General features: G+C 43.5%; 2 protein-coding genes across 2 annotated transcripts; one reads left to right on the forward strand and one right to left on the reverse strand.

The window, feature by feature from the left end:
- Positions 1–1735: 1735 nt before the first annotated feature.
- On the reverse strand, positions 1736–11358 carry LOC123344699 (zona pellucida sperm-binding protein 2-like). Its single transcript, XM_044981146.1, has 18 exons — positions 11234–11358; positions 11075–11151; positions 10634–10717; positions 10463–10557; positions 9807–9968; positions 9184–9228; positions 7924–8088; positions 7334–7430; positions 7061–7242; positions 5897–6026; positions 4688–4869; positions 4520–4611; positions 4307–4431; positions 3723–3912; positions 2827–2962; positions 2655–2751; positions 2020–2103; positions 1736–1914 (listed from the first exon to the last, which is right to left on the reverse strand). The coding sequence occupies exons 1-18, from the start codon at positions 11302–11304 to the stop codon at positions 1817–1819; spliced, it is 2112 nt and encodes a 703-aa protein (XP_044837081.1). The 5' UTR covers positions 11305–11358; the 3' UTR covers positions 1736–1816.
- Positions 11359–18870: 7512 nt separating this feature from the next.
- Positions 18871–24274, forward strand: ANKS4B (ankyrin repeat and sterile alpha motif domain containing 4B). The gene is made up of 2 exons (XM_044979378.1): positions 18871–19071; positions 22944–24274. Exons 1-2 carry the CDS (start codon positions 18908–18910, stop codon positions 24028–24030), a joined length of 1251 nt encoding a protein of 416 aa, XP_044835313.1. The 5' UTR covers positions 18871–18907; the 3' UTR covers positions 24031–24274.
- Positions 24275–27418: the final 3144 nt, after the last annotated feature.

The following is a 27418-nucleotide window of genomic DNA, read 5'->3' on the forward strand; positions in this document are numbered from 1 at the left end:
AAGCAGCAGGTGTGAAGAATACAATCACCTTATAGTTATACTAGCCTCTAATTCTATTAGACACCAGGATTAAGCTACTGTCCCGCCCCAGAGAAGAGGGCCCTCAAGTTAATGCTGCAATTGTCAGGTGATTTGGTTTTCAGCTGTCCTAAAAAAAAAAGTTACTCAGCCTTGAATGGGGTGTAGATTTCCTTAATGTGAACTCATCACCAGGCTGTCTAATTATGATGGCTCTATTCTTTATGGAGGTACCTTCACTGGTTTTATGCTTGAAGGTCTAAGGCCAGGGTAGAGGAGGAGGGAATAAATAGGTGCCTTTAAATTTCAGTTAGATTGTGCTGTGCCACTGTTGCCAACTTTCATGTGGTAAATAAGCCCCCTGATTTTCACAATAAGCCCAAAAAACTAATCCCATTTCCAAACAAGGCCAAAATAAGCCAATCCCTAAAACCTCTAACACTATGTGATTTGATCCCCCTGGTGCGCAGTCTGGGACTGTGACAGACCTGCTGTGTACTCAACTCTTCCCCCACATGCCAGGGGGATGATAAAAAGCAGCAACAAGCCAAAAAAAGCTAGCTAACAAGCAACTCAAGCCACTTAAGCCAAAAAAAGCTCAATCTCTGCATTTCCCCTTTCATTTGGCATGAAACTGCACATTCCTGATCAATTGTCACTTTCCATGTTTACTATAGATACCTCAGCTTGTGTGTAGTTGTCAAAGACTAAGGTAGAGAAGTGATAGGGTTAATTTTAGCAACATCTTGTGGTGGAGGAGTCTACTTTTCTAGGTCCATGACTGTTGTGTGGCTCTATGTTGAGTTCAGGGCAATTATTTCCAACATTGGAATTGGCTACAGTTTGTTTGCTCCTGCTGCATCTTTGGAAGCTTGTGTTCACAGAAGGCCACAGCTATGGATGACAGATTTATGAAACCCCTATTGCTGGCCTAAGTTTAAGCCTACTCTGCAAGGGTCACCACCACTATGCCATGACACTTGAGCCACACTGCAGCGCTAGACCCCAGCCATGCAACTGCTTGGGTGAGCTAGAAGAGTAGCAGAGAAGGTTTACAGACAGCACAACATTTACTAGAAGATAGTTGTCTCTTCAAAAAAAATGCCAGTGTCTAGTGCAGAGTCCATTTGCTTTTGTAATATGCACTATGACCTGTTAGTGATAGGCATGATGCTGTTGGTATCAAGAACACAATCTCCTAAAATTTAGTGCTAGTACTCAGCCTCTTGCAGGTCTACTCTGCTGCTACTACTTGTAGTCATAAGCACTAACTTCTAGTAATGGTGTTATGGATGGGATTAGAGGAAATTTGGAGCCCTTAAGATTGAGACCAAGTTCCCAGAGTTGTCACCTTAACTATGACAAGTCCCTGTAGGTAAGTTTTGAGATTGCACCAAGGAGAGATAGGGGATCTAAAGTGATCCCCTTTTTCTGTAGGTAAGGCTGGCAACAATACAAGTGCCTTTACTCTACTACATTAACTAATGTAGTAAGGAGCAGCTGTATAGTAGAATAGGTACTTATGACAATTAAGCAATAAAATTAGGACAATTGTCAGGCTAGTGCCGTTATGCTAGTTAAAACTTTGTACCATGGAACCTGCTGGTTGTTTTGTCTGGACTTGAGATGAGCCAAGTCTGACTTGCTTCTGTTAATACCAAACTAGAAGTTTGGTATTAAACTAGCCACTTCTGAAATAAGGAAGCTCCACCATGAACTAGTGCATCCAGCAGTTTATTTTGTCACAAGTCATTTAGTGTCTCACTTTACCATTACAGCTTTTGTCCTCTTCAGATTTTTAAAGAGCCACTGACCCTAGTGCAGTGACCATCAGGCCAAGGATCACAGTAGCTGCTGCTACAGTGGTCCATGCCCCATCTGTCAGTTGATTTTCTTCTGTAGGGAGGAAAAAAGTGAAGTCATAAATTAGTGGCCACATTATGCAATAAACTTGAATTAGTAACATCAGCTAGGTAAAGGAGAAGAGCATTTGTTCCATACCTTGGGTTGAAGGCCATTCATCTGCTACAAAGATAACAGGACCAGGTAAGCTTGCCACACCAGAATTCTCTGCTTGTGTCACATCTGCAAGAGATCAGTCACCACATGATTCTGAGTAACTGGAGTCATGGAAATCCACTAATCTAGCAAGCTAACTGACTATTTTCAAGTTCTGTCCAAGAGAACAGAATGATTCAAGGTCTAGAAAACCATGTCCTACAAAAAGGTTGTAGAGTGGGTTGTTTAGTTCAGAAAAGACAACTGAGGGGTACCTTACTTTTAAGGTACTTTAGACCTCCTTACTGATAACAGGGCTGGGTCACCTTTAAGGGAGACTAAATCAGGGGCTTCAATCACAGCAAGGAATGTTTAGGTTAGACATTAGGCAAGCTTTCCTAACTGTAGGGGTAGTTAGGCACTGAAACAAGTTACCTAGATGGTTTGCAGAATCTGTCACTGGTTAAAGAAAAAAAGCCAGAGGTAGATTAGCTAGTACTGCACTGAACCAGGACTAAGGAGACTGGCCTAGAAGACCTAGCAAGTTCCCTTCCACACCTACATTTTATGGTTCTGCTGTGGTGTGTGACTGCATGTTTTCTGTGACATTCTAGTTGCCAGCAGTGATTAGATCCTACCTCGTTTGCTTCTGCCTGACTGAGGACATCTTGGTGAACACAGAGGGGAATCCAGATGAAGTTTGTCACAGAGTAGACCACTGCAGTGGAAGTACACCTAGAGCGAAGAGGAGACATTTGGTGCATAGGAAGGCCCCTAGCATTTAGCTAGCGCAAGAGGGATTGCACTTACTGGGCTAGTGAGAGCCTTGTCACCTGACACAAAGGCAAAGGTCTTCACTTGAAATCTCTGGCGATAGTTGGGATAGCTGACTGCTAGGCCCACTGGATGAAATGCAGTTCTGTAGTTGTCCAGTTCATAGTCACACCTACAGGAGATACATGTTGAAAGTCATGAGGGGAAGAGAGGAAGGCAGTTTTAGATAGGTCGGAGTTGAAATCAGGTAGAGAAGAGAGTCTTTGAATGTTTGCTTCATTAACATTAAATGTTTATTTAGTCCACTGCCCAAGAGAGACCCTCAATACTGTTTCCAAGAGGTCTGCCAGAGCTTGCAGGCCTGCATTAGGACAGCAATTCCTTGAGGGTTTGATTCACTCAGTTGTGAATTATTTGAGTTAGTTGGAATTTGCACTTGAGCACATGCACTCAAGGCCTGGTCTACAGGGGCAGGGGTGGTGGAAATTGACCTAAGATATGCAACTTCAGCTATGAGAATAGCGTAGCTGAAGTAGACATTAGGTCATCTTACCTCACGTCCTCAGTGCTGGGTCAATTACTGCACCCCCCCCCCCCCCCATCAACTTTGCTTCTGTGTCTTGCAGAGCTGAAGTTAAGCAGTTGATGGGAGAGTGATCAGGGATTGGTTTTATCATGTGTAGTGTAGATGTGATAATCTATCCCTGATTGATTGCTACCCTCCAAGACATACCGACCTAATGCTACGACCTATGCTTTTGTGATCAGATCTTAGAGACAGCAACCCTTTGCTCCTACATCCATGCAGGGAGCCTGATAGTACAAAGTCACATTGCTCTCACAGCTCCAGCAAGCTTTTGCATGGTATTTCAGGGAAACACTTAGGTGAGGCTAGCCTGCTTGTGTTCCTGCTGCACTTGTATTATACCTACCCATCCACCACAATGTTCCACCGGGGCAGAGAGCTTGGATCTTGGGATGTGGTTGCCCAACAGTCATCCAATACCAGTTTGATGTTGGGGTCATTGCGGTTCAGAACTTGTACTTCCAAGAAGATTGGTTGCCGCAGATATTTCACAATAGGATACTGGTCATCACTGTAGGGCTGCAAGTAGGAGCCATCTGAAAAACCAAAGTATGGTAGAGTTAGAAAGCCCAGTACACAACAGGTAGTAGTTGTTGCAGTAATCTCAATCTAGAGACAAGAATAAACCAACTATGTAAGAAGTCTAGTACTGTATGTGCATAGGACAGTGAGTGGGTTCTTTAGCTGAACTCCTTACATAGAGAATAATAAGCCTCCTAACCTGACATCCCCACTGGATTCCCCCAGAGCAAGCAGCTCTATTAAAAACCTTAGTCTGCCAGCTCTAGGTCACAGACCAGCTGTGAAGGATTCATGCCATTCATTTTGCTATCCATTTTAGATAGTAGGGACAGAATTGTTCCTTTGGCTATGGAGGGAGTCACTTCATTTCTGCCCTGGCCATGATTTGCCACTAGATGCAAGCTTTACCTGGATAGATCAGCAGGATCAAGGAGAGAGGACCCTGGTTTATTGAAGAAACTGGAGGAGGGAGACTGCTTATCCTCATGTTCAATGATTCATCACCACTTTTGTAGGTACACACTACTGTCAGCCTGAAAGACAGAATGCTCAGCATCTCAGCACAAGGTTAGCTGGCAGTTTGAACAGTCACTTTGCTTAGTGGCTGAGTTGTGGACTGACCTGAATTCACTGTCCCTAGAAATCCTGCGTGGTGGTAGATCTGCCCACAAGGCACGCACTTCATTCTCATAAATTGTCCTCTCGCCTTCAAACTACAGGGGATACAGGAGTGTTAGCAACTGCCCTGCCACAGGAGCTCTGTTAGCACTCACTGTCCTGGACACTTACCCTCTGCCTTGTCCCACACTTGTTCAGTGGGACATGAAACCGAACCATGTCATTTGAGGGAGACTTGAAGACTGGTTTGCATGTAGGATCTCTTAGCCTGATGGTATCCAAGTCTAGGGCTGGTTTGGTCCTCTCACTGAGTACTTCAAAGTCCATGTAGCCATCCTGAGTGCATACAGCAGCTGAAAAACATTCAAGGAGGTTGGCATGGGTTGCTGTAAGGTGACTCCAGTACATGGCACTATGGCAGGTCCTGCCTCAGTTCAGTGAGGAACTAGTCTTTTAGCTGAGCTGTGTGTGCACAAGGGCCCTGACTACCCTAAGTTTTACTGCACCTAACTGGATTGTTCCTGGTCTCCATTTTGTATAGCATGATCTGGAGGGCAAAGATCCTACAACAGCTCATGCCAGGAAGCTCAAGGACCCAGAACTGCTTACAAAGCACTGCTCTATGGGTCAGTGAGGAAGAATCAGATTGAAGCATAGGCTGGAGTCTACCCATTAGCCTGCCTTAATCCGCTCAGACAGGGGAACCTGGTGTATGCCTCTAGTTGTTTACCTGCCCTATGGGATAAAGGGCTGGGTGTCTCAGTGCCAGAGCCAATGCTTAAGGGAGTATAAGGGGGATGAGCAGGGAAGAACAAAGCCCTCTAGTAGCTGCTGACAGGCTGAACAGAGAGGTGAGGAGAAGAGGGAAAGTCCTCAGAGATGGAGTTGTGATCTGTTGTGCTTTCTGCCATCCCCATGAAAAAGGAGCTGTCATTACTATGTGGACTGTCAGGGGAGCTAGGTGATCACCAAGTAGTGGGTCATGTCCAGATCACCCAAATGTTAAAGAAAAAACTGTCCTCACCAGCAAAGGAAGGGCATCTATATAGACCCAGGAACCATGACTGCAACTAAATGGGCTCCAAGACAGAGGTGCAGAGTCCCTACATAGGAAGTTTTGCTTGCCAGCCACTAGGAGCTTGCACCAGACATATCTGCACTTCTAGCCACAGGTTGAGCTCAACTCTTATGTTCCTATCAAAGAAAGAAGGCCCAGATTCATAGAGTAATGTGCTGGGGGTTTACTCTGTCTCCTGCATTAAGGAAATTCATCTCAGGGAGCCACTGACTTACAACACCATCAATCTGTAGATCAGTACTTCAGGGACAGCTGAAGCTACACTGCTACAGAAAGTTCCCAGGAAGAATGGGCTGTCTTACCTATTGGTGCATGCTGGTCACAGGGACACTCTGGATAAGTCACCATTGACACCATTTCTCCATGGAAGTTGAAAGTTAGCCTTAGAGATGCCATGTATGACTGAAGTCCTAAGCAACTCTCCTCATACAGCTGAAAGAGAAGGAGGCCATGACATTTTGTATCCAAGTAGTTGTGTTTGCTGCAAAGTTAGCACTTTGCCTCTGAATCTGACAGTGATTTCAACTGGACTAATCTAGCCAGCAATTAGTGTTTCAGAAAGATGCTTCTCAGCAATTTAATATGTCCCCTCGATCAAGTAGTAGGGATTTAGAGAGTTTAAATCAGTAACAGACTAGATCTCAAGTGGCTGTTCATTGAACTATGCCTGTTAGACCTAGATTGAAGTTCCAAGTGGGCCATTCAAGTGTACTTTTGACCCTGCAGAGTCAGCATGTGGTCCATTTTCTTTCAACTTGAACTCTTACTTAGGGGACATCAAATTGCAGCATGCTATGTTCTGTCCTGACAGCCATTCTGACCCAGAACAGACAATATCAGCAGAACATAGAATGGTATTCCCTCCCCTTCATATCTAAGGATTAGGCCAGCTTCCCCTTGTCCTTGCCTCTCATCTAGCCATTAGGGATGATCTATATCTTTATGGAGACTTTCAGGAGGGTGCTCCATGATTAGCAAGTAGCAGACATGAAGCCTGTCCAGGTGATCACAGGGGTTGAGCTACTGGCATGACAAGACAAGGGAAGAACTATTGATGCTAGAGCCAGCAGCCTGAATTTGAGGTAGTAAGGGGTAGTTTGTTGACGGGAGACACTGCTAGAATGGTCAGCAAGGGAGATTTTTAGTAGATGTATCTGAGAGGGCTGGTAGAGATGGGGCTTGTGTGGGTATCAGGAAGGAGGTTGCCATAATGGAGACAGTTTTAGCTGTATTAGAGGTTATGCTTAGGAAGATTGAGGTGGTCTGTGTGGGGGTAGTCAGAGGGAGGTTCAGACAGCTGCCAAGTGATGGCATGAGAAGGACTGACCATCTAGTCAGTGCCTTGGTATTTACCCCAGATGTCTGTCTGATTTTGTAACTAAGTCCTTCTCTACTCCATCTTTAAAAAAAAAAAGACAATTGTGATCTTTCCTAAAGGAGATACTACTAGTTTGTAGTGATCTTACTCTGGACTTCAGGATTCTTCTGTTGATGTGCAGTTTCACTCCTCTTTGTGTGTCCAGAGCAATTCCATTTGCTTGGAGTTCATTCATGGGAATGTTTCTGTTTTCTATACTCACAGCTGAGAGGATCCCTGGGAAAGCTGGGATGGCAACAGTCATGTGTGTGGAGTTACAGGTTGCTGGGCCTACGAGAATAGCTCTGTTAGTGTCTATAGAAGACAGAAGTCCCTCTAGGTCAGCAGAGGGGCCAGCTTCTGTGAAGAGGGGAATTTTTACCTGGTGCACAGATCATTCTTGATTCTACAGTTAGTCGCTGGTCAGGAGGCCCATATGAAAGCTTAAGTGCCACAGTATATAGCATCTGGTTGTCTTGCTGCAGAGGACAGATGTGGTTGAGAACAGCATTATTCAGTGATGTTTCCAGTGTCAGCATAAAAAAGCAGTCTATTAGGATTCAGTAAGCTAGGCTGCAGTTCTGGAGAGAGACTTCAGATGTTATGAGAAGTCTTGCAGGCCACATTGGCCATTTAAGTAGCCGCTGGAGTAACTCTAGCTGTTTGTTACTCCTATGCAGAGCAGCTCTTGGAAAGGGTGAACAAGCTCCATTCTAGGGCCTCATGCACCACATTGTGTCATAGCCAGAAGTCAAGCTACAGCTGTTATGGACAGCATTGAAATCTCTACTGCTGACTCACATGACAAGATGGGCCAAGCTACTTATGTTACCATGGGTCATTGTTAAGATGCTTATGTCATTAGGATGGTCCTGCACCATTTAATTTACAAGTATTATACAAACCCACTTCTCTACATATGAAATATTTTGCCTTTTTGGTAGCTTCCTAGTTCTCCTCTAGAACTCCTACCTTGTAAGAGGTGACTCCAGTAGCACCAAAAGAAACCTGGAAGATTAGGTTGTTGCTGTCAGCTAAGAATGTGTATCCTTGCTGCATGGCTTGCCAAAGGCTTAGCCTATGTGTTCTTGTTCCATCATCTATGGACAGTATCCAGGCCATCTGAGATTCTGTAGTCTGCAATTTGAGACTTCTGGTTAGTCAGACAAGGCCTTAGCGAGCAGTATGGTCATTGTTCTTATCCTTAAGACTGAGACTAGGGTGGATTGATTTAGATTGAAGTCACTAGTTTTTAAAACCTAGTTGATCAGAATCTCCTGTTTGTTTTCATAATTGACTTTAGAATCTAATGCAAAACAAGATTTAATGGTTATACTACTGAGAATACTTTAAGTGGTGCTGATTTGCACTGTGGCAGCCTTCATACTACATGCAATAATTTTTGGTATTCAGGAGGATACCTATACATATTTGAGTAATTGCATAGCTTTGATTTATAGTTTACTGTGTTTGTTAGTAGATAATGCTGAATGATGAGTTTGCTAGGTGATTAGTCAAGTTAATTGACTTCTAGTTTCTATTCAAAGGTGTTCATTAGTTAAACTACCTTGAGCATTCTTGATATACAAAAAAGTTTATGAAAATGGTTTGTATTTCAAGTTAATGGCTATTAAAACACAGAATCATGAACTTTAGTGACCTGAACAGATTGTTAAAGGACATAACCAGAAACTTTTTTGAACTAGCAGGACTCATCCTCATACCTCAGATTGCAAGGGGGTCACGGGGAGAGAAGAGGAGACCATGATTTCCTGTTTATTTCCCAGTGATCTTCTTAACTTTGAAGAAGCTGACATAGCTAAACAGAAGCAGGCACAAAGCTGGTTTGGCACTTTGGAATTCTGGTTCCAGGTGCTTAGGCAGTGACTGTCACCAACTCAGTTGTTTGAGTTTCTTTAGAATTTCAAGCTTCTACTCTTCCTTACTTAAGTGATTTTAATAGATTAAAAGCAATCTTAGGCCTTAATAAAAATTATAACTTGGTTTAAGTTTTAAATTGTTAAACTATTTTGAATTTAGTAAAAATCTATCCACACTGGTTAAGGCTTTAGTAGTTGCAGCTTTGCTATCCAACCCTAGAAATATACTTGGTCAAGACTCTGGTCAAGCTACTTTCGTAAGCAACAGAAGTTGTTTCTGCTGGCAAAACATTAGTTTAGCAGCATGCTATTTTGGACACCCCAACCCCCCATTTTGACAGAAGTTTCATACCATATGTTCATCAGCAAAGCTGGGAATGAGTCTTGGAAATACAACCTGAAAGGGAATGAGACAGCAGCTGAGTGCAAGGCACAAAGTTCTAACAGGTTTTTTTGTTTGTTTGTTTAAAGAGTCTGGCAACAGAGACTAGGAACCTCCAATCCATTACAGTAATGGAAGCTTGGGGTGTTGCATTATTCTCAAAGCAAGTGTGCTGTATCTGGCCTCTAGCCACTGCATTTGTGGGAGAACAGAGGGAAAACAGCATCAATACAGCTTTCCCTTGTAGATCTAGTATACTTATGTTCCTTGCTTCTAATCAGTAGCCAGTGGAGAGGTCCACATACACTGGATATGCTTGACACAGCCTAACCTGAATATAAACAAAAGACAGTCAAAGGTAACCAGCAAGGTTTTACAGACAATAAAACTCCAGTTACTAATTTGAGTCTCCCAGAGACCAGAAAGGGGAAATCCACCACAAGTCTTCTTCCCTCACACTTATTGCCTACAGAAGAGAATCTACAGGCATATCATCTTTAAGGCTTGATTTGAGAAGCCATTGAGTTATCAACCTCATCTCTACAGGTAAGAGCAGTTAGATTTCCAAGGGATTATCAAACTGCTCCACTTACTGCCATGAAGTCTTTAGTACAGTTTGTAGCTCCTGTAAAAGTAGTAGGGGCAACTTCATCTGCTTGAAGATCACCACAGCCAATACTGTAGGTTACATTCTTGTTCCTTCCAACTGTCTCGTTGAGCAGCAGCAGCTTTATTCTCAGCTGGTGTTGGTCATGCTAGAGCAACAGAACACACTGGTCAGAGTAAGATACAGTAGCATATTTTTACATTGCTAGATGTTGCCTCAGATCAGCAATTAAATCTTATCTTCACATATGGTAGAAGAGGCAAACTTTAAGTTTGCCTCAACTGACAGTGGATGTTGTCTATAGAAGGTGCAAGGTTAGTCATAACAAGGCAGGCACAGCAGTATTTATACTTAATCAGGTAAGCCATTTGGGTTGCCCAACACCTTTGATTAGTACATTAAGTCACACCACACGAGACTATCTCTGTACTAATACTTGGACAGTAGTATGCAACAGAAGTTGCCTGGGGAAGTCTTTCACTGGCTATTTTATGGTTTCACCTTAAAGTGGAAAGGTTTCATATCATGCATAGTCCAAGTATTGCACCACTTGGTCCAGTTTTCATGAATCCCATCAACCTCATGCTCACTTCAGAGCCTGTATCAAGTGAACATGTTCCCAAAGCAGAGGGACAGTTTTACCTCTAGTCTGGTGCAATTCACATACAGAGCAGTTAGAGTCAGCCTCTCATGATCCACCATGTAGTCACAGTCAACAATCTCTTCACCACTTGCATCTAGAGAGAAGAAACTGGTCAGCTATGCTGCTAGAAGTCACCCTGAGAACCCAGCTAGACATGCAGCAATACATACCAACTACATGGACCTTCCAGAAGTTGCTTCCAAGCTCTCTGGGAAACCCAATCAACATTTTGTCATTGTGACAAGACACTGTCCCTACAAGAGGAAATGCACAGTTGGATATCAACTCCTTGCAACACAAACAATGGAGGAGTCCTTGTGGCACCTTGGAGACTAACAAATTTGTTTGGGCATAAGCTTTTGTGGGCTAGAACCCACTTCATCAGATGCAAGGACTCCTCATTGTTTTTGCTGATACAGCCTACACTCTGAAACTTGCAATACAGAGAGCACTAGACAATTAACATACAAACTGTTAATATGATAAAGCTTTTCTCTCACTCCCCTGAATGAAGAGAGGGGTCATTAGTTCTGAGTACACCCCAGGGTCAGTAAGATTATCTGATCAGCCTAGAGACAAGTCCACCATGCTTAGGAGAATGCCCTGGTTACCTGGGAAGTCTAGAGCCATGGAACTATTAACACCAGTTGTCAAGGGCACTCTAAGGCAACCCAGTAAAAGAAGCAGCCTGCAAACAAGAGAGAAAATGCTCAGAAGCCAGCACAGCAAACAGAACCCACCCCATATACATCCCTAATCCCCTCCCTTACCACATCCTGCAAAAGGACCAGCCTGGCTGCAATACAGGCAACCTCATGGCCAAGACACAAACCACCCACATGAAGACACCAGCACAGCTCACCTCATACTGAGATGCAGGGGTTATATAGGAGGGGCTGCAGCCCCAGCACAGGAGCAGCTCTTGGAAAACACCTGGGCTGCTTTCCTCATCCCCTGCTAGCAGCTGACTCTGAGCATGATGGTTTGCACCTGGCCCTGCTCTGTGCTGCAATCAGTGAGGAGGGGGTGGGTTAGGGACAAAGCTCCTCTTTCAAGGGGATTTTATGCCCCTTGGCACAATTTGCTGTTTCCCTTCACTTTTAACATTATTTCCATTATATCCACTTTTCCTTTCACCCTGCTCTTCCACGGCCTTTCTCCCTCTGCTGGAAGATGGGGCAAAGTAGCTGATGAGCTAGAAACAGATGAACACTTTGTGTTGCAGCCTTAAGCTCCGCTGGCCCTTTGCCCCTTACCCAGGAGAACACTTGGCATTGCTGGGCTCTTCTGCCCACTAAAACAGCCTTGTGCTCAGCCAGGGGATTTGCAGGGCATCCCGCACTTGGGAACTATTCTCAGTAGCCCCTGCTTGGGAAATCTACATTGCCAGGGTAGTTCTCTTCAGGAGGGAGTTTGCCCAATATCTAGTTTGCCATAACTGTCACCAGTGTGAATGAATCCTCCCAACCCTCGGGGAAGTAGAGGAATGGTTGTAGTCAGTATTAATCCGTATGATGGAAAGGCCTAGAAATACTTTGTTAAATGCCATTCTGTAGATGAAGAAAAGTGAGACACAGAGATCAAGCAATTTGCCCAAAGCCACTTATTAATTAGCACTTGCTTTATGGTAGCATCTCAAATGCCCCTCTTTGTGCTGGGTGCTGTATGAATGGAGCGAGAGACAGTCCCTGGCATGAAGAGTTTACAATCTAAATGGAGAGTGCAGAAGAAGGGTTATTAGCCCCATTTATACAGACAAGATTTACATTACAGAGTGATTAGAGTTAATGTCAGACAGGGGGCACTAGTACTTGAACTTGGATCTTGTGATGCTTAGACTAGGTCCTTAACCACACACCTATTCATTCTCTTACATGGGCTATGTGGAGGCTAATCCTGTTCCCATTGAAGTCAGTGGGTTTTTTGCCATTAACTTTACTGGAGGGATTGAGTCACAAGTCAGTGGCAGAGCTCCAGAGAGGATCCAGGATAGTCCTGCTATCTAGTTACCTGCAGTGATCACTAGACCAATATTGATTGCCACCTTCTTTCTACAAGCCTCTCTGAGTTATTTATTTTATCTTCCAGCTTTACTGATGTTCTCAAATTCACCACGACTTCTCAGAGATCAGAAAATTGAGAGATTCCTTGTAGGAACTGTAGAAAATTTTAAGATTAGAGATGGTAATTAGTGAGTGGGATGTTAAATTGGTGCATGGGGGAATTGTGCAGTATTTTGTTCAAGGTCTAAGTATCTTTAGACATCTATGTAGCTTTCTTTCTGCAGTTTATATAATCATACTCAGAGCTGATCTTAAGGACTTGTAACCTGCAGCCACATATGGCATGCCCTCACCCTCTGATACGGCTAGGGTGACCAGATGTCCTGATTTTATAGGGTCCTGATATTTGGGGCTTTGTCTTATATAGGCGCCTATTACCCCCCACCGCCTGTCCTGATTTTTCACACTTGCTGTCTGGTCACCCTAGAGACGGCATTATGGGTAGGAACAACAGTTTGAAAAGGAAGAAAGAGCTGTAGTCCCAGACGCTGATGGAGACCAAAGTGTTGGTCACTAGGATAATAAACGATAGCAGGCGGCTGGCAGTGTGTTTGCTTGTCACCAATGTTTTGCATAGAAGAGCTGGTATAGCACCAGCACACGGTGATACTGTAGCTAGTTTGGGAACCTACATTATCTGACAATGTTCCTTTAAAGTAATTGTTCATTGTCTATATGAAATAATGGGAAACTCGGAGTTAACACTGTCACACACCACTATGTCAAGTGGGCATGGAAAGGCGACACAGAACGTAGGGTGCCTAGATTACCCACTACATATTATGGCAATGGGTACTATCTAAAATCCTAAAATAGATTAGATCAGATACAGGCTAATCTTAGTAGCAATAAAGTAAATGGGAATGTGCTATTGACATCGGTGGGACTAGCATTTGGCCCATTTTTGGTAAGAAGTAAACTTTTTGGAGATCCCTGGAATGGTAAGTCACAAAAGGTGAGACAGATTTGCCACCTTGTCTCTGAATTACATATCTGATATTTCCAGTTTAGGGCCAAATTGTACACGGTTACACTCACTCGATTCCCCAGGGCCTGACTCGAAGTCCCTGGAAGCTGATGGCGAGACTGGGCTAGGAGGAGAGCTAGCAGGTTGAAGCTCAATCTAGGTAAGACAAAGGTGATGCTGGTATTTTGGGGGGGAACAACAGGAAGAGGCGGTGGAGATGAATGATCCTGATCCTTTAACTGAGGGACATGCCTTCCTTTTACTGCTACATTTCACAACCTAGGGATCTTATTGGATCTGAGTGGCTTCTGGATGTCTAGCAGCAGGTTATAAACCGAACAGAAAGCTCATGTTAGCTTAGGGCAGGGCTGGACCAGTCAATGTATAAGAAGAACAGAAGGAAAGAAATATAACCTAGAGGGACCTGCAGCACCAGAAGCTCATTGTCTCAGCCTTTTAGCTTATGAGTTTTTAGAAGACGATTAACCAACAATATGGTAAGATAATCAATAGTTGCTTTATTATATTTCTGTATTTAAAATGTGCTACTTAAACTACAGAAAACAACCACCATTCCTCTTCTCAGGAAATTAAATTCAACCCACTAGGATTGTAGAAACATGAAAGAATAATTAGGTTCTGAACTCAGTAGGAAAAATAATTAATTCAGGATTTAAACTATATAAATATTTGACATCTAGTTTAGGGTCTTCTGTAGTGTTCATCCCTGCAGTATCTAAGCACTGTTGTTATCTGATGGGCCAGCTTTAAGCCGATTCTCCCGATTCCCCGGAATCGGGCCCCGCGCCTAAGAGGCCCCCGTGCCTGCGCTTAAGAGGGCCCTGCGCCTTAGGCGCTTTTTAAATTTTGTTTACATACCCGGCGGCGCATTGCAGAAGACTGGCACATCTCCCACTCTCCAGCTTTTGTCTTTTTCGCTTTGATTTTCTGACTTTGGAAAAAATGTCATTGTCCAAGGCTAGCCCTGACCACCTGAACTCACTGAGGCAGTGAATTAGCAATATGGGAAACTCAGCTCCTCTGAGCATGGGCACAGTTTTCTGTGGGCCTTGAATGTCAGTTTATGTCAGACATTAATAGGAGGCTAGAATTTCAGATGGCAAGAAGGGCAGCGTTCTCCTTCTATTCAGTGCTGTTTCCACTACTGGAGTTATCGGGGGGGAAATGAATCTGGTGAGTGGGGTTGAAATTCAGGAGTGCAAAAAGCAAAAGAACAGATCATGTCCTTTGCTCCTAAGTACTAGCAGCAGGAACAAATATCGCTGGTTGGAGGGAAGATAAATCTAAGTGGGATCACACTCCTCCATTCCCTCTGGCTCTACAAAAGCCCCTGTGTATGCTCTTGTGAGTATCAGGACCACGGATGAGTACAAAATGGATGGGGCTTTGTGAGTGCTGGCATCAGCTCCCGCAATCCTGCAATGAGCTGTGCACAAGCAGACCCCTGTGCCTGCATAGAGCCCCACTGACTTCACTGAAGTGGAGATCATTGCAGGAGGAGGCCGTGGTCCACATGTCCACATTCTTCTGCTCTATGCTTTCAAACCCTTCAGTGGGAGCCCAGAGGGGAGATGGTGGGGAGGGGACTGACCCAGGCACCAACTGAGGCACCATTAAAAGTTCATTTGGGACTGCAGTGGGAGTTTTGCTTGTGTAAGGACTGGACAACTGAGCGCTTGCTGTTGTTAGCAGCTGCTGTTGTCATGGTCAAATCGTGTAGCTGCAATTACCCAGGGTGATTGGATTCATTCATCTCTGAGCCTATTAGTAGCAGTGCATTTCATTAGACAAGCAGAGGGGACACACTTGCTTCCCCCTCCTATAGTTTTACCATACTGCAGATACCATTCATAAAAGGTGCAGTCAGGAAATGGTGTGCTAGATAATAGCTCATGCAAAACAGATGGCACAACAGTGCTGTCTTTCTCTGAGGCATAAAGAAAAACAGGGCTCTGAATTGTCTGGAACTGTTGTGAACAAAATTACTAACAAATCGTTCTGTGGTCTTAAAATCCGAACAGTGTGTCTATCTGCCTATATTTTATTTAAACCCTGACCTTGGAAGAAAATAGGAGAACAATAATCGTGGATGTTGAGAAATCCAATCACAGATTAAAACTGCTAGTTAAATAATCCATTAGTTTACAACGACACGTACAACAGCAGCAGAGTTTCTCCTGCGCCTGGTAAGACATTTCAATTTGAAGTGGAAAGGTTTGGAACTTCCTTTCAGCACAAAAAGAAAAGCTTCATTCTAATTGTTCAGGAGGCTTAAAATGTTCACAGTTTTGAGCTCTCCTCTCAGAAGAAAAATCTCCTTGCAGGCTGAAAAAATCAGCTCATTTGACACTGAATCATTTATTACATTTTAAGCTGAAGTTTTTAGAAGGGCGACAAAAGTAAAGACTACCAAACATCAGGGTTTTAGTACTAAATGAAGTTTTTGTTTGATTTTTTTGTGCTGCCTGTTTCTGTGACGTAAATAACTATAAGGCTTGTGAAGTCCTGTAGTTTCTTTCTTTTTGAAGCAGGTTTTGCTTTGCCTCCAATTAAAATTTGCAACAAAAACCCTGTTTCGTTGGAAGGATTAACATTCTAAACCAAACTGGGTCTTTTCATTCTGAGAGATTACTCAGAGATCAGTGTTTTGTGCTATAGGAGCCACTACATTTATCTTTATAATAGAAACTAATAATTTTGGAGAGCCGTACAGAAAATATTATTTTGTAACTCCCTAGTTTTAAGGCAACAAAGGGATACAGCTAACAATTTAAAATTCAGGCCCACACTAGACAGTGCCTCATCTCTCATACTGTGCATTTACTGTATACCTGGATCAGGGCACTACAAGGTTCATCCAGCCCTAGCTCAGAACACAATTCCACTTGCATGGGCAGCCCCTGTCTCAGTCTTCATGGGCAAATAACATCATCACCAGCAATAGTTTTCTCACCAGATACTTTACATAAATTTATTTCATTTGCCAGTGGCTGTGTCCACTGCTTCCCCTGCTTCTGAACTAAATATGGAAAAGACAAATCATAGCTGTATGAACCCATATGCCATATATGCCACAGTACGTAATTTTAATGTTTGGCATCAACATTTCTTGAGACGGGTCAATTTTTTTTCTTCACTGGATACTGCTGGCTCTTTTTATCTATGAATGATCCAGTAAGCATAGGATCATCGAATCAAAGAACTGGAAGAGACCTCAAGAGGTCATCTAGTCCAGTCCCCTGCACTCATGGCAGGGCTATTATCTAGACCATCCCTGACAAGTGTTTGTCTAACCTGCTCTTACAAATCTCCAGTGATGGAGATTCTACAACCTCCCTAGGCAATTTATTCCAGTGCTTAACCACCCTGACAATGGCTGAGATATCCCTGGAGATCTAGGGAAAGGTCAGATGGAAAAAGGGTTGGTGGTGTGGATAGGTGTCCCGATCCAGTACTCTCAGGGGTGGATTGGACCCCCTTCAGTAAGAAAGTAGGCATCCAGAGCCCATGGAAGAAGGGAAGCGAGCTACCACAGAATATAGAGAAATGGCTCGAAGTAGGGGAGTTGGCGAACCCTAGATGACAGGATACAAAACAGGGGGTGAAAGAGGGGAATGAACATTCCTGAGGAGAAAGTGGAGAAAAGGAAGAACTGGCCGAGCAGGCATCAGAGGAAAAGAAAACCGGAAAGTATTGGAGGAGGGCAGGCTGTCCACAGAATGTTCACTACCAGGGCCTTGAGAGGAGGAACCCCAAGATACATTGGTAGGACTAGGAGACTGACGGGCCATAGGGAAATGAGATGATGAAGGGCTAGGACTTGCCCTGCCCCAAAAGAATGAGGGCAAAGGGGAGGAAACTAGATCCCTGAATTGCCCCTGGTGTGAAGACCAGTGATCTGAAACAGAATTACGGGCACATCCCCCACCCATAAAGTGTGAGTTCAGTGGGTGGAGGCAGGATAACCACCCTGAGGGCAAACACAGGAAAAAAGAACCTGGTGCCTCCTCTAAAGAAGAGCAGGTGCCAGGGAAAAGGAACCTCAGCATTCAGCAAGCGAGGGAGGGAGGTGTGTGGCAGAGTGCTGGGAGCTAACAGTGACCCAGCACTCTGATTTTTAGGCACCAAGCAGTTCTCCCAGAGAAGGCTGATTGGGGATATACAGTTAATTAGCTGATCAGGCTGGGAGGGCTGATGAATCAGTTAGCCATCAGCCGAGAGGTATAAAAGAAGACACAGGAAGGGAGTGAGGACCTTAGCTAGCTGAATCTAGTAAGTGCTAATATATTGAAAAAGGGAGACTGCAGTTCCTCCCTGGCCCTGTGGGAAAGAGCAAGAAGTTCTGTAAATCCTTTGCTGCATGACTGTATGGGTGGTAGTGATATAAATAAATTCACACAAAGTTGCCACTTACTGGAGTCTGAGAGGTTTCTGGGGCACCAGAGGATGGACCATGCCCTTACAGGATCAATCTGGTCCAACTCTCTTTCTCCGTATAGGAAAACATATGAAAAGTTAATCTCTTGAAGATCTCCTAACCAGCATCTGAAAAAAAACCAACAACCTGTGTAGAGGCCTCACTGGATTATGTGGTATGCATTGTGGGAAATGAATGAGGGTTTACTGCAGTCAGTAATTACGCTCCTCACTCACCTAAAATGCCAGGTTTGTAATTGCTACCACTACTCTTCCTGGGAACATAATAAATAGTAAAAGGCTCACTGTGTCAAATACTGTTGTTCCTAATTATTGCATTTGGATTCTGTCAAGTGCAAATTAAATATAGAAAACAGTAAGGGGAGAAAATACGTCAAATGGCAGGTGTGTTGATCATGACCAGGATAGATGATAAGGAGGCATTTTATTACTCAATCTTCTTTTAGTTCTCCTCAGCTTCTGCTACAAAATGGTAATGGCAAATGCTGCCCAGTTTAAGGTATGCTTCTTCCTCCAGTATTTCACCTGTCAAAATCGGGATTCGTCTTAACACCAATGGTGAAAGCCTGGCCCCATGTAAGTCAATGGCAAAGTTTCCTTTAACTTCAGCGTAGTCAGAATTTCACTCCATATGTATAAAAAAGGAAGTAGAGACAATGGTAGATGAACGAAACCCAGATGTCTTTCAGATGTAGAATACTAAAGTTAATGGCAAATGGCACAGTCATCCTTTTGGAAAACCAAGACACCTATTTGTACAGCTGCTGCATTAACTATGCAGAGATCTGGACAAGTTCTATGGGGATGAACTTTGCCTTCTCATTTCTATCCTGCTGAAGCTGACGTCTCAGCTTGTAATTATTAATTAACTATCCTGGTAGCGGAAGTGCAGCTGTGCATCTCAGCTGTAATTCAGAGTGAGAGACACGGCCTCAGGGACCTGGGAGCTATTGGAAATGTCGACCAGGTATCACAAAGCAGCCGCGGATGGCAACCTGGATCTGTTGAAAGAAGCCACCAGAAAAGATCTCAATACCTCAGATGAAGATGGAATGACACCCACCCTCCTGGCAGCTTACCATGGGTACCTGGAGGCAGTGGAAGTCATATGTAGGAGAGGGTAAGCATAGCAGTGCTTAGTCTCCCAAAGCCTGCCAGACAAAATTATAGCTAGTAGTTGGCTTCCATTAATGCAAATTGTGGAGCAAACAGATCATTCCTTCTTCTCTAATTGACTTGAATGTGACGCTGGGGTTATGGTGGTGGTGGGAATGGGACTTAACATTTAAACCAATATTTGTAGTTTGTTTTATACCTGGTTTCAGTAGCTTCTTCATTTCAGTTACGCTGCCTTAGGCCCTGATCCTGTAAATTGCTCTGGGTGAACAGACCCCTGTATTCCTGTTGAGCCCCATTGAAGTCAATGGGGCTACAGGCGGCTGCCTTCATGGAGCAGCTTCCACAATGAACACTTCAAAACAATAGGAGATTGGCCATTGACTTCAGTGGTGGGGGTCACACCCTTTGTTTTAATAATCCTTCAAAACTGGCTCAGCAAAGAAATGCCTCCTTGACAAGTCAACAGCAGCAAACAATACAGTTTATCAAAATGTTAATGCCCCTTGTTTCCAAAGTACAGATATTTTGTAAATGTAAATACCTAACAACCTCACAGTGATTTTCAGAAGGAAACCAGAATTGTGTGTTAGAGGACTGAACACAAAATTATGATTTCTCTGCTGTTCGTAGTATTAGAAACAGTCGTAATGCCTGGACAGCATTCAGAGCTGTTGTTGGAGTTTTAGTTAGGCTTCCTGCAGACTTAAAAGGAATTAAATATAGAGTATTCCTCCAGGAGCTTTCTCTACTTCGGTACTTGGTAGCAGTAATATTTCTAATTCTAATTACTAAATGTACAAATAGTGAAAAATAACATAAAAAGTCACTCCCTCCTCTAGAATATCCACTGTATTCTGTCTCCTCTGAGTCTGTCTTTTAGGCTTTGATCCTGCAATAAGGTTCACCAGAGGATGTTTTTTTTTTCCTGTGCTGGGTCCCATTGAAACAAATGTTCTTTCTAGTATGAGATGGAAATTAAACCATTTGGTTCTTTCATATGGGGTACAATAAACCAGAGGGAAGATCAGAAAACCAATGAAAAATTAATGGTTGTTTAGACGTGTTTTGTCTTTTTCTTAAAGACAGAATGTAAACTATAGAATGCAAATGGGTTCTGTGCATGGTAAAGCGTAACAGTTAGAGGTTCCTCTTTGCTCATTGATCTTAGGTGTGGCAGTAGTAATTACTTTATTACCCATAAAGGAGACCTATAAACTGTGTGGTTACTGCTATTACCTTAGGAGAAGCATAAATAGATCCTGAGCTGCTGTATATTGACATAGCTCTGTTGAAGTTACTGAAGTCAGCAGAGCTACATCAGTTTACAGCAGCTGAATTTTTGACCCACAATGTTTAGAAGATAGACGAGAAGGAGCAACTAACAGAGAAAAAGAAGATAAGATAATATTTTCCTAGGTTCCAATGTCCCATGTATGATGTGTAAGTTAGGGCATGTGTCTCAGAGCATCCAAACTCCCACAAGACTGTTTTCTCTCTTCATTTTTAATCTGATATCTTTTTCATTCAAATTAGCTTGAGACAGGACAACTTTGGGATGCTGTTGCCATTGAGAGCCTCAAACAGTAGTTACAGCTTTCAGGAACTCATCATCCATTTTAACCTGAGATTCCCTGACTTTGTAGGTAGTCCACGGTGACTCACAGAGACACTATTCTAGTCTGAAAAATGTCCATTTGGGTCTCTGGGAGATGCTGCATTTTGGAAGGTTTTAAAACGAGGCTCCAGTCAGATGGCATTTTCTTGGTAGCTATTATTTTTAATAAAATCCTCTTATCCTCGAAGCAGAGCAGCTTTCTACGGTTTCCTGACAAAGACACTCACATACAGTGGAAGTTTTTCCTCAGAATGGCTGCAGATTTTCAGGCTCTGAAGCTTGGAACATATTCATTCTAATGTAAAACAAAACCGCAGTAATAAGGAGCCATTGTCATCTACATTGCACTTTGCCCTCACAGTCACGAAGGGCCAGATTGTGCCTGGCCTCTGTGTACTGCACAAGGGGAGGAGAAAGCAAGAAAGCTTTCCCCCTATTTGCAACCCCAGTGACTGGGAGAATCAGCTTCCTTTGAGTTATCAGGCCTGCTGCTTCCTCGTGCCCAGGAGTGCAAGAGAACCCAAAGAGGGCAAACCCATAAACACGTGCCTAATGTTATCCATTGTCCCATTGAGCTGAGTTAGAATCAGCACCTAGTTTGCAAAGTGCTTTGAGATGCTAGGATGGAAGGCATTAGAAGGGAAAATAATTACAAATGATTGACAGCTAAAATTATGGACATAGGCAACCACCTTTTTAATACACATCACAATGAGAGAAAGGATGGCCTAGTAAGGATGCTAGCCTTACTGGGTTTAATTCCCTACTTCACCTCATGCTTCCCTTGGGACAAAGGGCAAGTCATTTAGTCTCTCTGTGCTCCAGTTCCCCCGCTGTAAAATGGGGGTGGTAACACTGTCCTACGTCACAGGGTTGTGAGGATACACTAGAAGTTGTGAGGTGCTCAGATACCATGGTAATGGGGGCTGAATAAATAACTTAGAATTAATGGTGAATCATTTAAAGCATCTCTTCCAGTGACATTTGATGCCAGAGATTGATGCCTGCTGGAGATTTTGTGATGATACGATCTCTTTCATTCACATTAGGTGAACCAGGCTCTGAACTTTAAAATCTGTGAAAAAGTGTGACCACGCTGGTAAAAGGACGCACAAAATTGAGTTATCTTTTGAGCCCACTGATAATATCATTTAAGTCTGCCTAATATGAGAGAAAAGATTCCAGTTTATTCTAATCTATAGACATCAGGATTGTGTGAAATTAATGCAAGAGGGAGAGAGAAACTATACTTCTCACTGGCTTTAAATTAAAAGGAATGGATATGACAATTTTATTTTCAAATGAGTTTCTGCTTTTAAAAACCCAGGGGCAAAAACAGTTTAAGAAGAACAAAGGAGTTGAAGAAAAAGGATAGCTTCTCTCTGAACTATATTTAATTGCAGAGAAGACAAATGTCTAGCATCAGGGCTTTGCTCCTAATAATTTACCTATTAATTATCAATCAAGTTGCTTCCATGGAGACTGTAAGTATTTACTGAGGCAGTGGAATACAGTAGTCTCCACCCATTGTGCCTGCATCTTACATTCAAAAGGAAAGGCTCATCAATAATTCTTAAAAACATTTTGAGTGAAATCCTGGTCTCATTGAATTCAATGAAAATTTTGCCATTGACTTCAATGGGGCTAGGATTTCACTGAATCTAGGGTCTGATCCTCCTCCCATTGAAGTCAATGGTAAAACTTTCTGAGGTGCCCATCTGAAACACCATTCCTGAACAGCTTCTCTTTGGCTGGAGAGGGAGATGGTAATTTGTTGTTGGCCTATATGAGGCATGACAGCCCCTCAGTCATACTAGCTGGCTTGTTGGCAGGTGCAGCATGCCCTCACCCACTTCCCACCCCTCTGCTCCAGGGGGGTTAGTGAACAAGTATGGAATGCCTGCAGTGAAGATCTGGGTACCCCATGCCAGGGTACAAAGGACGGTTCTTATGTCTATGTGGGCCCGTAGTCCACATCATGTTCTAGCCCTAAGAGTTTGTTCAGCACCACAGAGGAAGTTGGTGTTAGCGCTGGGATTAGAGCTCAGGCCACACATCCAGCCATGTTCAGCTCTGGACTAAGCAGGTGCAACACCATTAAAGACAGTGGAGTTGCACCCACTTGTCTTCAGTAGAGCTGCATCCAGTTACAGCAGGACTGAATATTGGCCCTGGATCACAGTTCATTCCCATTGCGTTGAGTGCTATGTTTGAGCTGTGTTTTGACATGCCCACCTTATTCCTATTTTGCTTTTCAGCGGTGACCCTGATAAATGTGACATCTGGGGGAACACACCTCTCCATCATGCGGCTTCTAATGGTCACATTCACTGTGTCTCATTCTTGATTAACTTCGGTGCCAATATATTTGCCCTGGATAATGATCTGCGCACTCCTCTTGATGCAGCTGCCAGCAGGGACCAGCATGAATGTGTCAGAATCCTAGACAAAGCTGCTACCGAACAGAGTGTAATGAATCCCAAAAGAGTCGCCAAACTCAAAGCCCAGGCCCCGAGGAACGCTGAGAAACAAATCAAAGAATGTGAAAAGCGCCAAGAGAAACACCAACACGAAATGACCAGGAATTTTAACAAAGAAAAGTTTGGATCAATGAGTTCTACCAGTGCGACAGCCTCCAGGACAAAGGTGTCCAATTTCTTTATTCCAAATACATTGGGCTCTTTCCCCAAAAATCTGAAGGACACCTTCAGGATGAAGGCAAAAAAGAAAGATGAAAACGCAGGCGATCAGGAAGCACTAAGCAATGGCCAAGAAGATGATAGGGCTGGGCGAACTACCGTGATGGATGTATTCAGTGAAAAAGATGAGGATGAATTATGTAATGACTTTAAAGGGAAAAATATTTCCGAAGATGATAGCGAGCAGGAGCATGTGTCCATTTTCAAACGGCCAGGTCTCGGCAATATTGTGTTTAGACGGAATTTGTCTGCAGGGATAAATGCTGAAGAGATGTTCTCTGAGAAAGAAGAAATAAGTTTTAAAATGCCAACTGAGCTTTTTCGGCATGAAAGGGCTGAGAGCGCAAGCGAGCTAGATACTGAAAATGATTTTGATGTCCCTTGGAATGAGGATGAAATTGGATGGGATGATGATGAAGCTGAGAGCACCCCTCTTGAGGTATTTCTGGCATCACAGAATCTGAATGAGTTTGTTCCTGTCTTCATGAGAGAAAAGATTGATTTAGATGCCCTCATGCTATGCTCCGATGAAGACCTACTGAGCATACAAATGCAGCTGGGCCCAAGGAAGAAAGTCCTCAATGCAGCAGATAGAAGAAAGCAGGCACTGGAGAAACCTGGAAAGCTTGTAGATACTCGCTTATAAATAAATGTTCCTGTTGCAATAACTATGCATTAATTCATCATCCTTTTGCTATTTTCAAGCCATGTATGGTTCTTTTCAGGCATCTTCCATGGGAAAAGACAAAGGGGTTTCCAGCTGATTAAGAGTGCACAATGGGACCAATAAAGAACATCAGTTTGAATGGAGGACCTTTAGATCCTGACAAAAAGAAAGAGTATGCAGATAGGTAAAGAAAGAGCCAGAAGATGTTGAAAGGCCAAGACTATAACAGGGTTCAAAAAAGAACTAGATAAGTTCATGGAGGATAGGTCCATCAATGGCTATTAGCCAGGATGAGCAGGTATGGTGACCCATAGAATGTCAGGGTTTAGAAAGGACCTCAGGAGGTCATCTAGTCCAACCCCTCTACTCAAAGCAGGACCAATCCCCAGACAGATTTTTGACCCAGATCCCTAAATGGTCCCCTCAAGGATCGAGCTCACAATGCTGAATTTAGCAGGCCAATGCTCAAACCACTAAGCTATCTCTCCCCTGTGTTTGCCAGAAACTGGGAATGGGTGACAGGGGATGGATCACTTGATGATTACCTGTTCTGTTCATTCCTTCTGAAGAACTTGGCATTGGCCTCTATCGGACGACCGGATACTGGGCTAGATGGATCTTTGATCTGACCCAGTATGGCCATTCTTATGTTATTACATTCTTATGTAAAAGAAATAGTTCCATAGATGAATCCTTCCCACCTAAAGATCATGCTAGGCATATCTTCTTTTTACAATCTTAATGATTTAAAATATTACTGACAGCCAGTTACATAAAAGTCTTCCCTGCACTCTATAAGCAATGTGCCACAAGGCATTTCCAACCACCAGAGATCTTTGATTTTCTGTACCACAAAATAAGATAATTTTCAGAATCTGAATAGATTGCTGCAAGGTGTCTTCATTGACACTATTTGAGAACTGGGTGATTGATCTTGATTTTGACTATATCCCATTGACTCTCTAATAGGCTCTGAATGAATGAATGAACTCTTTGTGCCAATAAGTTTCATATTGTTGTCATTCATGTTTTCTCACTGTTCAAGAGATGTTCCTTAGTTTTTTTAAAAAGTGAAACTCCTGACAGAGCCACATTTAGTTTGAGTTGTATGTTCTTCTTTCTTGTCACATTAGTTGCAAAAGTTGTTGTTTGATAATGGATACAAGGGCCTTTAATTACAAGAAGATGTAGGGTGGTTTTTATTGGGGCGGGGGGGTTGGCTAGCATTTGTATCAGTTTCATTTGACATGCCCTTTGCTTGGTCTCTAAAGAAATGCATTTAACCTGCAGAGTTCTGGAAATTAGGGCCCTAGCATTTCTAATGGAATTTGTAATACTTATGCCCAGTATTTTCTACTGGTCACTCATGGTCTCAACTTGGAAGCTGTATGTGACAGGCTGTATATACCCATGGGGAGGAAGGAAAAATAACTATCCTAGACAGAGGCATGCACAGCTGGCCTCACCTCATTAAGGAAGCAGGCCTTCAAAACAAAGTGATGGCACTATGCAGGAGGGCCTTGGTTCCAAGGAGGACCAGCCTCTTCCCAGTTGCTGGATTGAGAAGACCTCTGCCTACAAGATGTGATTGCTCAGAGGGTTAGATCCTCTGTAGGACTGCTGGTGCAGTGTCCCCTAGAGAGCCAAGGCTGTGTGATGGGAGTTAATCCCTCCTCTTAACTCGTGTTGCACTTGTTGGGTCTCGCTCTGTGAGCCCTGAAGTCAACAGGACCCTAAGCTGATGGGAGAGGTAGATAGGCTGGAGGGTAGGGATAGGGTCCAGAGTGACCTAGACAAATTGGATGATTGGGCCAAAAGAAATCTGATGAGGTTCAACAAGGACAAAGTGCAGAGTCCTGCACTTAGGACGAAAGAATCCCATGCACTGCTATAGGCTGGGGATTGACTGGCTAGGCAGCAGTTCTTCAGAAAAGGACCTGGGGATTACAGTGGATGAGAAGCTGGGTATGAGCCAGCACTGTGACCTTGTTGCCAAGAAGGCTAATGACATATTGGGCTGCATTAGTAAGAGTATTGCCAGCAGATTGAGGGAAGTGGTTATTCCCCTCTATTTGGCACTAGTGGGGCCACATCTGGAGTACTGCATCCAGTTTGGGGCCCCCACTACTGAAAGGATGTGGACAAATTGGAGGGAGTCCAGCGGAGGGCAATGAAAATGATCAGGGGCCTGGGGCACATGACTTACGAGGAGAGGTTGAGGGAACTGGGCTTGTTTAGTCTGCAGAAGACAAGAGTGAGGGGGGATTTGATAGCAGCCTTCAACTATCTGAAGGGGGGTTCCAAAGAGGATGAAGCTCAGCTGTTCTCAGTGATGACAGATTACAGAACAAGGAGCAATGGTCTCAAGTTGCAGTGGGGGAGTTCTAGGTTGGATATTAGGAAACACTATTACACTAGGAGGGTGGTGAAGCACTGGAATGGGTTACCTAGGGAGGTGATGGAATCTCCATCCTTAGAGGTTTTTAGGGCCCGGCTTGACAAAGCCCTGGCTGGGATGATTTAGTGGTGTTGGTCCTGCTTTGAGCAGAGGGTTGGACTAGATGACCTCCTGAGGTCTCTTCCAATCCTAATTGTCTATGATTCTATGATCCAATGACTTTGCTGGAGCTACCACAGTCTGATAGATTCTCAAAGCCAAATAGAGTGCTTAGAGGCTGCATTACTCATTAATGGGAGCTGGGCCTCTAAATCCCCTATATGCCTTTGAAAATCTCAGCCTATACATACAGGATTTGTGCTGTTGCTCAGCTGTGATCCTAGAAAGTACATTAAGAACAGCCATACTGCTCAGACCAATGGTTCATCTAGCCTGGTATCCTGCTTTCTGACAGTGGTCAATGCCACATGCTTCATATGGAATGAACAGAACAGGGCAATGATCAGGTGATCCATCCCATCATCCAGTCCCCGTTTCTGGTAATCAAGAGAATTAGGGACATCCAGAGCATGGAGTTGCATCTCTGATCATCTTGGCTAATATCCACTGATGGACCTATCCATGAACTTGTCTAATTCTTTTTTGAATACAGTTATACTTTTACATTGCCTTTGTGGACACTGGCACCAGTTTTTAATCTATTTAACACTTTTCATGATCCACTCTTTTTGCTCCTTCCTCCTGTTCCTTAGTTTGTTGAAACAACATATCTCCTTGCCTCAACCAGACTTTACACTGTTCATTTTCCTCCACAGAAGGCAATGTATTGATGCGTCAACACTTCTTTCCATTAGACAGTTGTTCTGGAGTCCCATGCTGGGAAACTTACAATAGCTGCAGGGCTCGGAACATTAATTAAACCAGACAGCATTTTTTTCCACATAAAAAACCCCAGTAGATAATTAACTA

The sequence above is a fragment of the Mauremys mutica genome, chromosome 11 (genome assembly GCF_020497125.1).
Source record: "Mauremys mutica isolate MM-2020 ecotype Southern chromosome 11, ASM2049712v1, whole genome shotgun sequence".
NCBI classification, from domain to species: domain Eukaryota; kingdom Metazoa; phylum Chordata; order Testudines; family Geoemydidae; genus Mauremys; species Mauremys mutica.

Coding starts and splice junctions, on each gene's coding strand:
- LOC123344699 (XM_044981146.1), bottom strand. CDS start 11,304: ATGTGGGTGGTTTGTGTCTTGGCCATGAGGTTGCCTGTATTGCAGCCA. Junction 9,969..10,462: donor TGAATTGCACCAGACTAGAG/GTAAAACTGTCC, acceptor CTGTTGCTCTAG/CATGACCAACACCAGCTGAG. Junction 4,612..4,687: donor AGTGTGGGACAAGGCAGAGG/GTAAGTGTCCAG, acceptor TATCCCCTGTAG/TTTGAAGGCGAGAGGACAAT.
- ANKS4B (XM_044979378.1), top strand. CDS start 18,908: ATGTCGACCAGGTATCACAAAGCAGCCGCGGATGGCAACCTGGATCTG. Junction 19,072..22,943: donor GAAGTCATATGTAGGAGAGG/GTAAGCATAGCA, acceptor TTTGCTTTTCAG/CGGTGACCCTGATAAATGTG.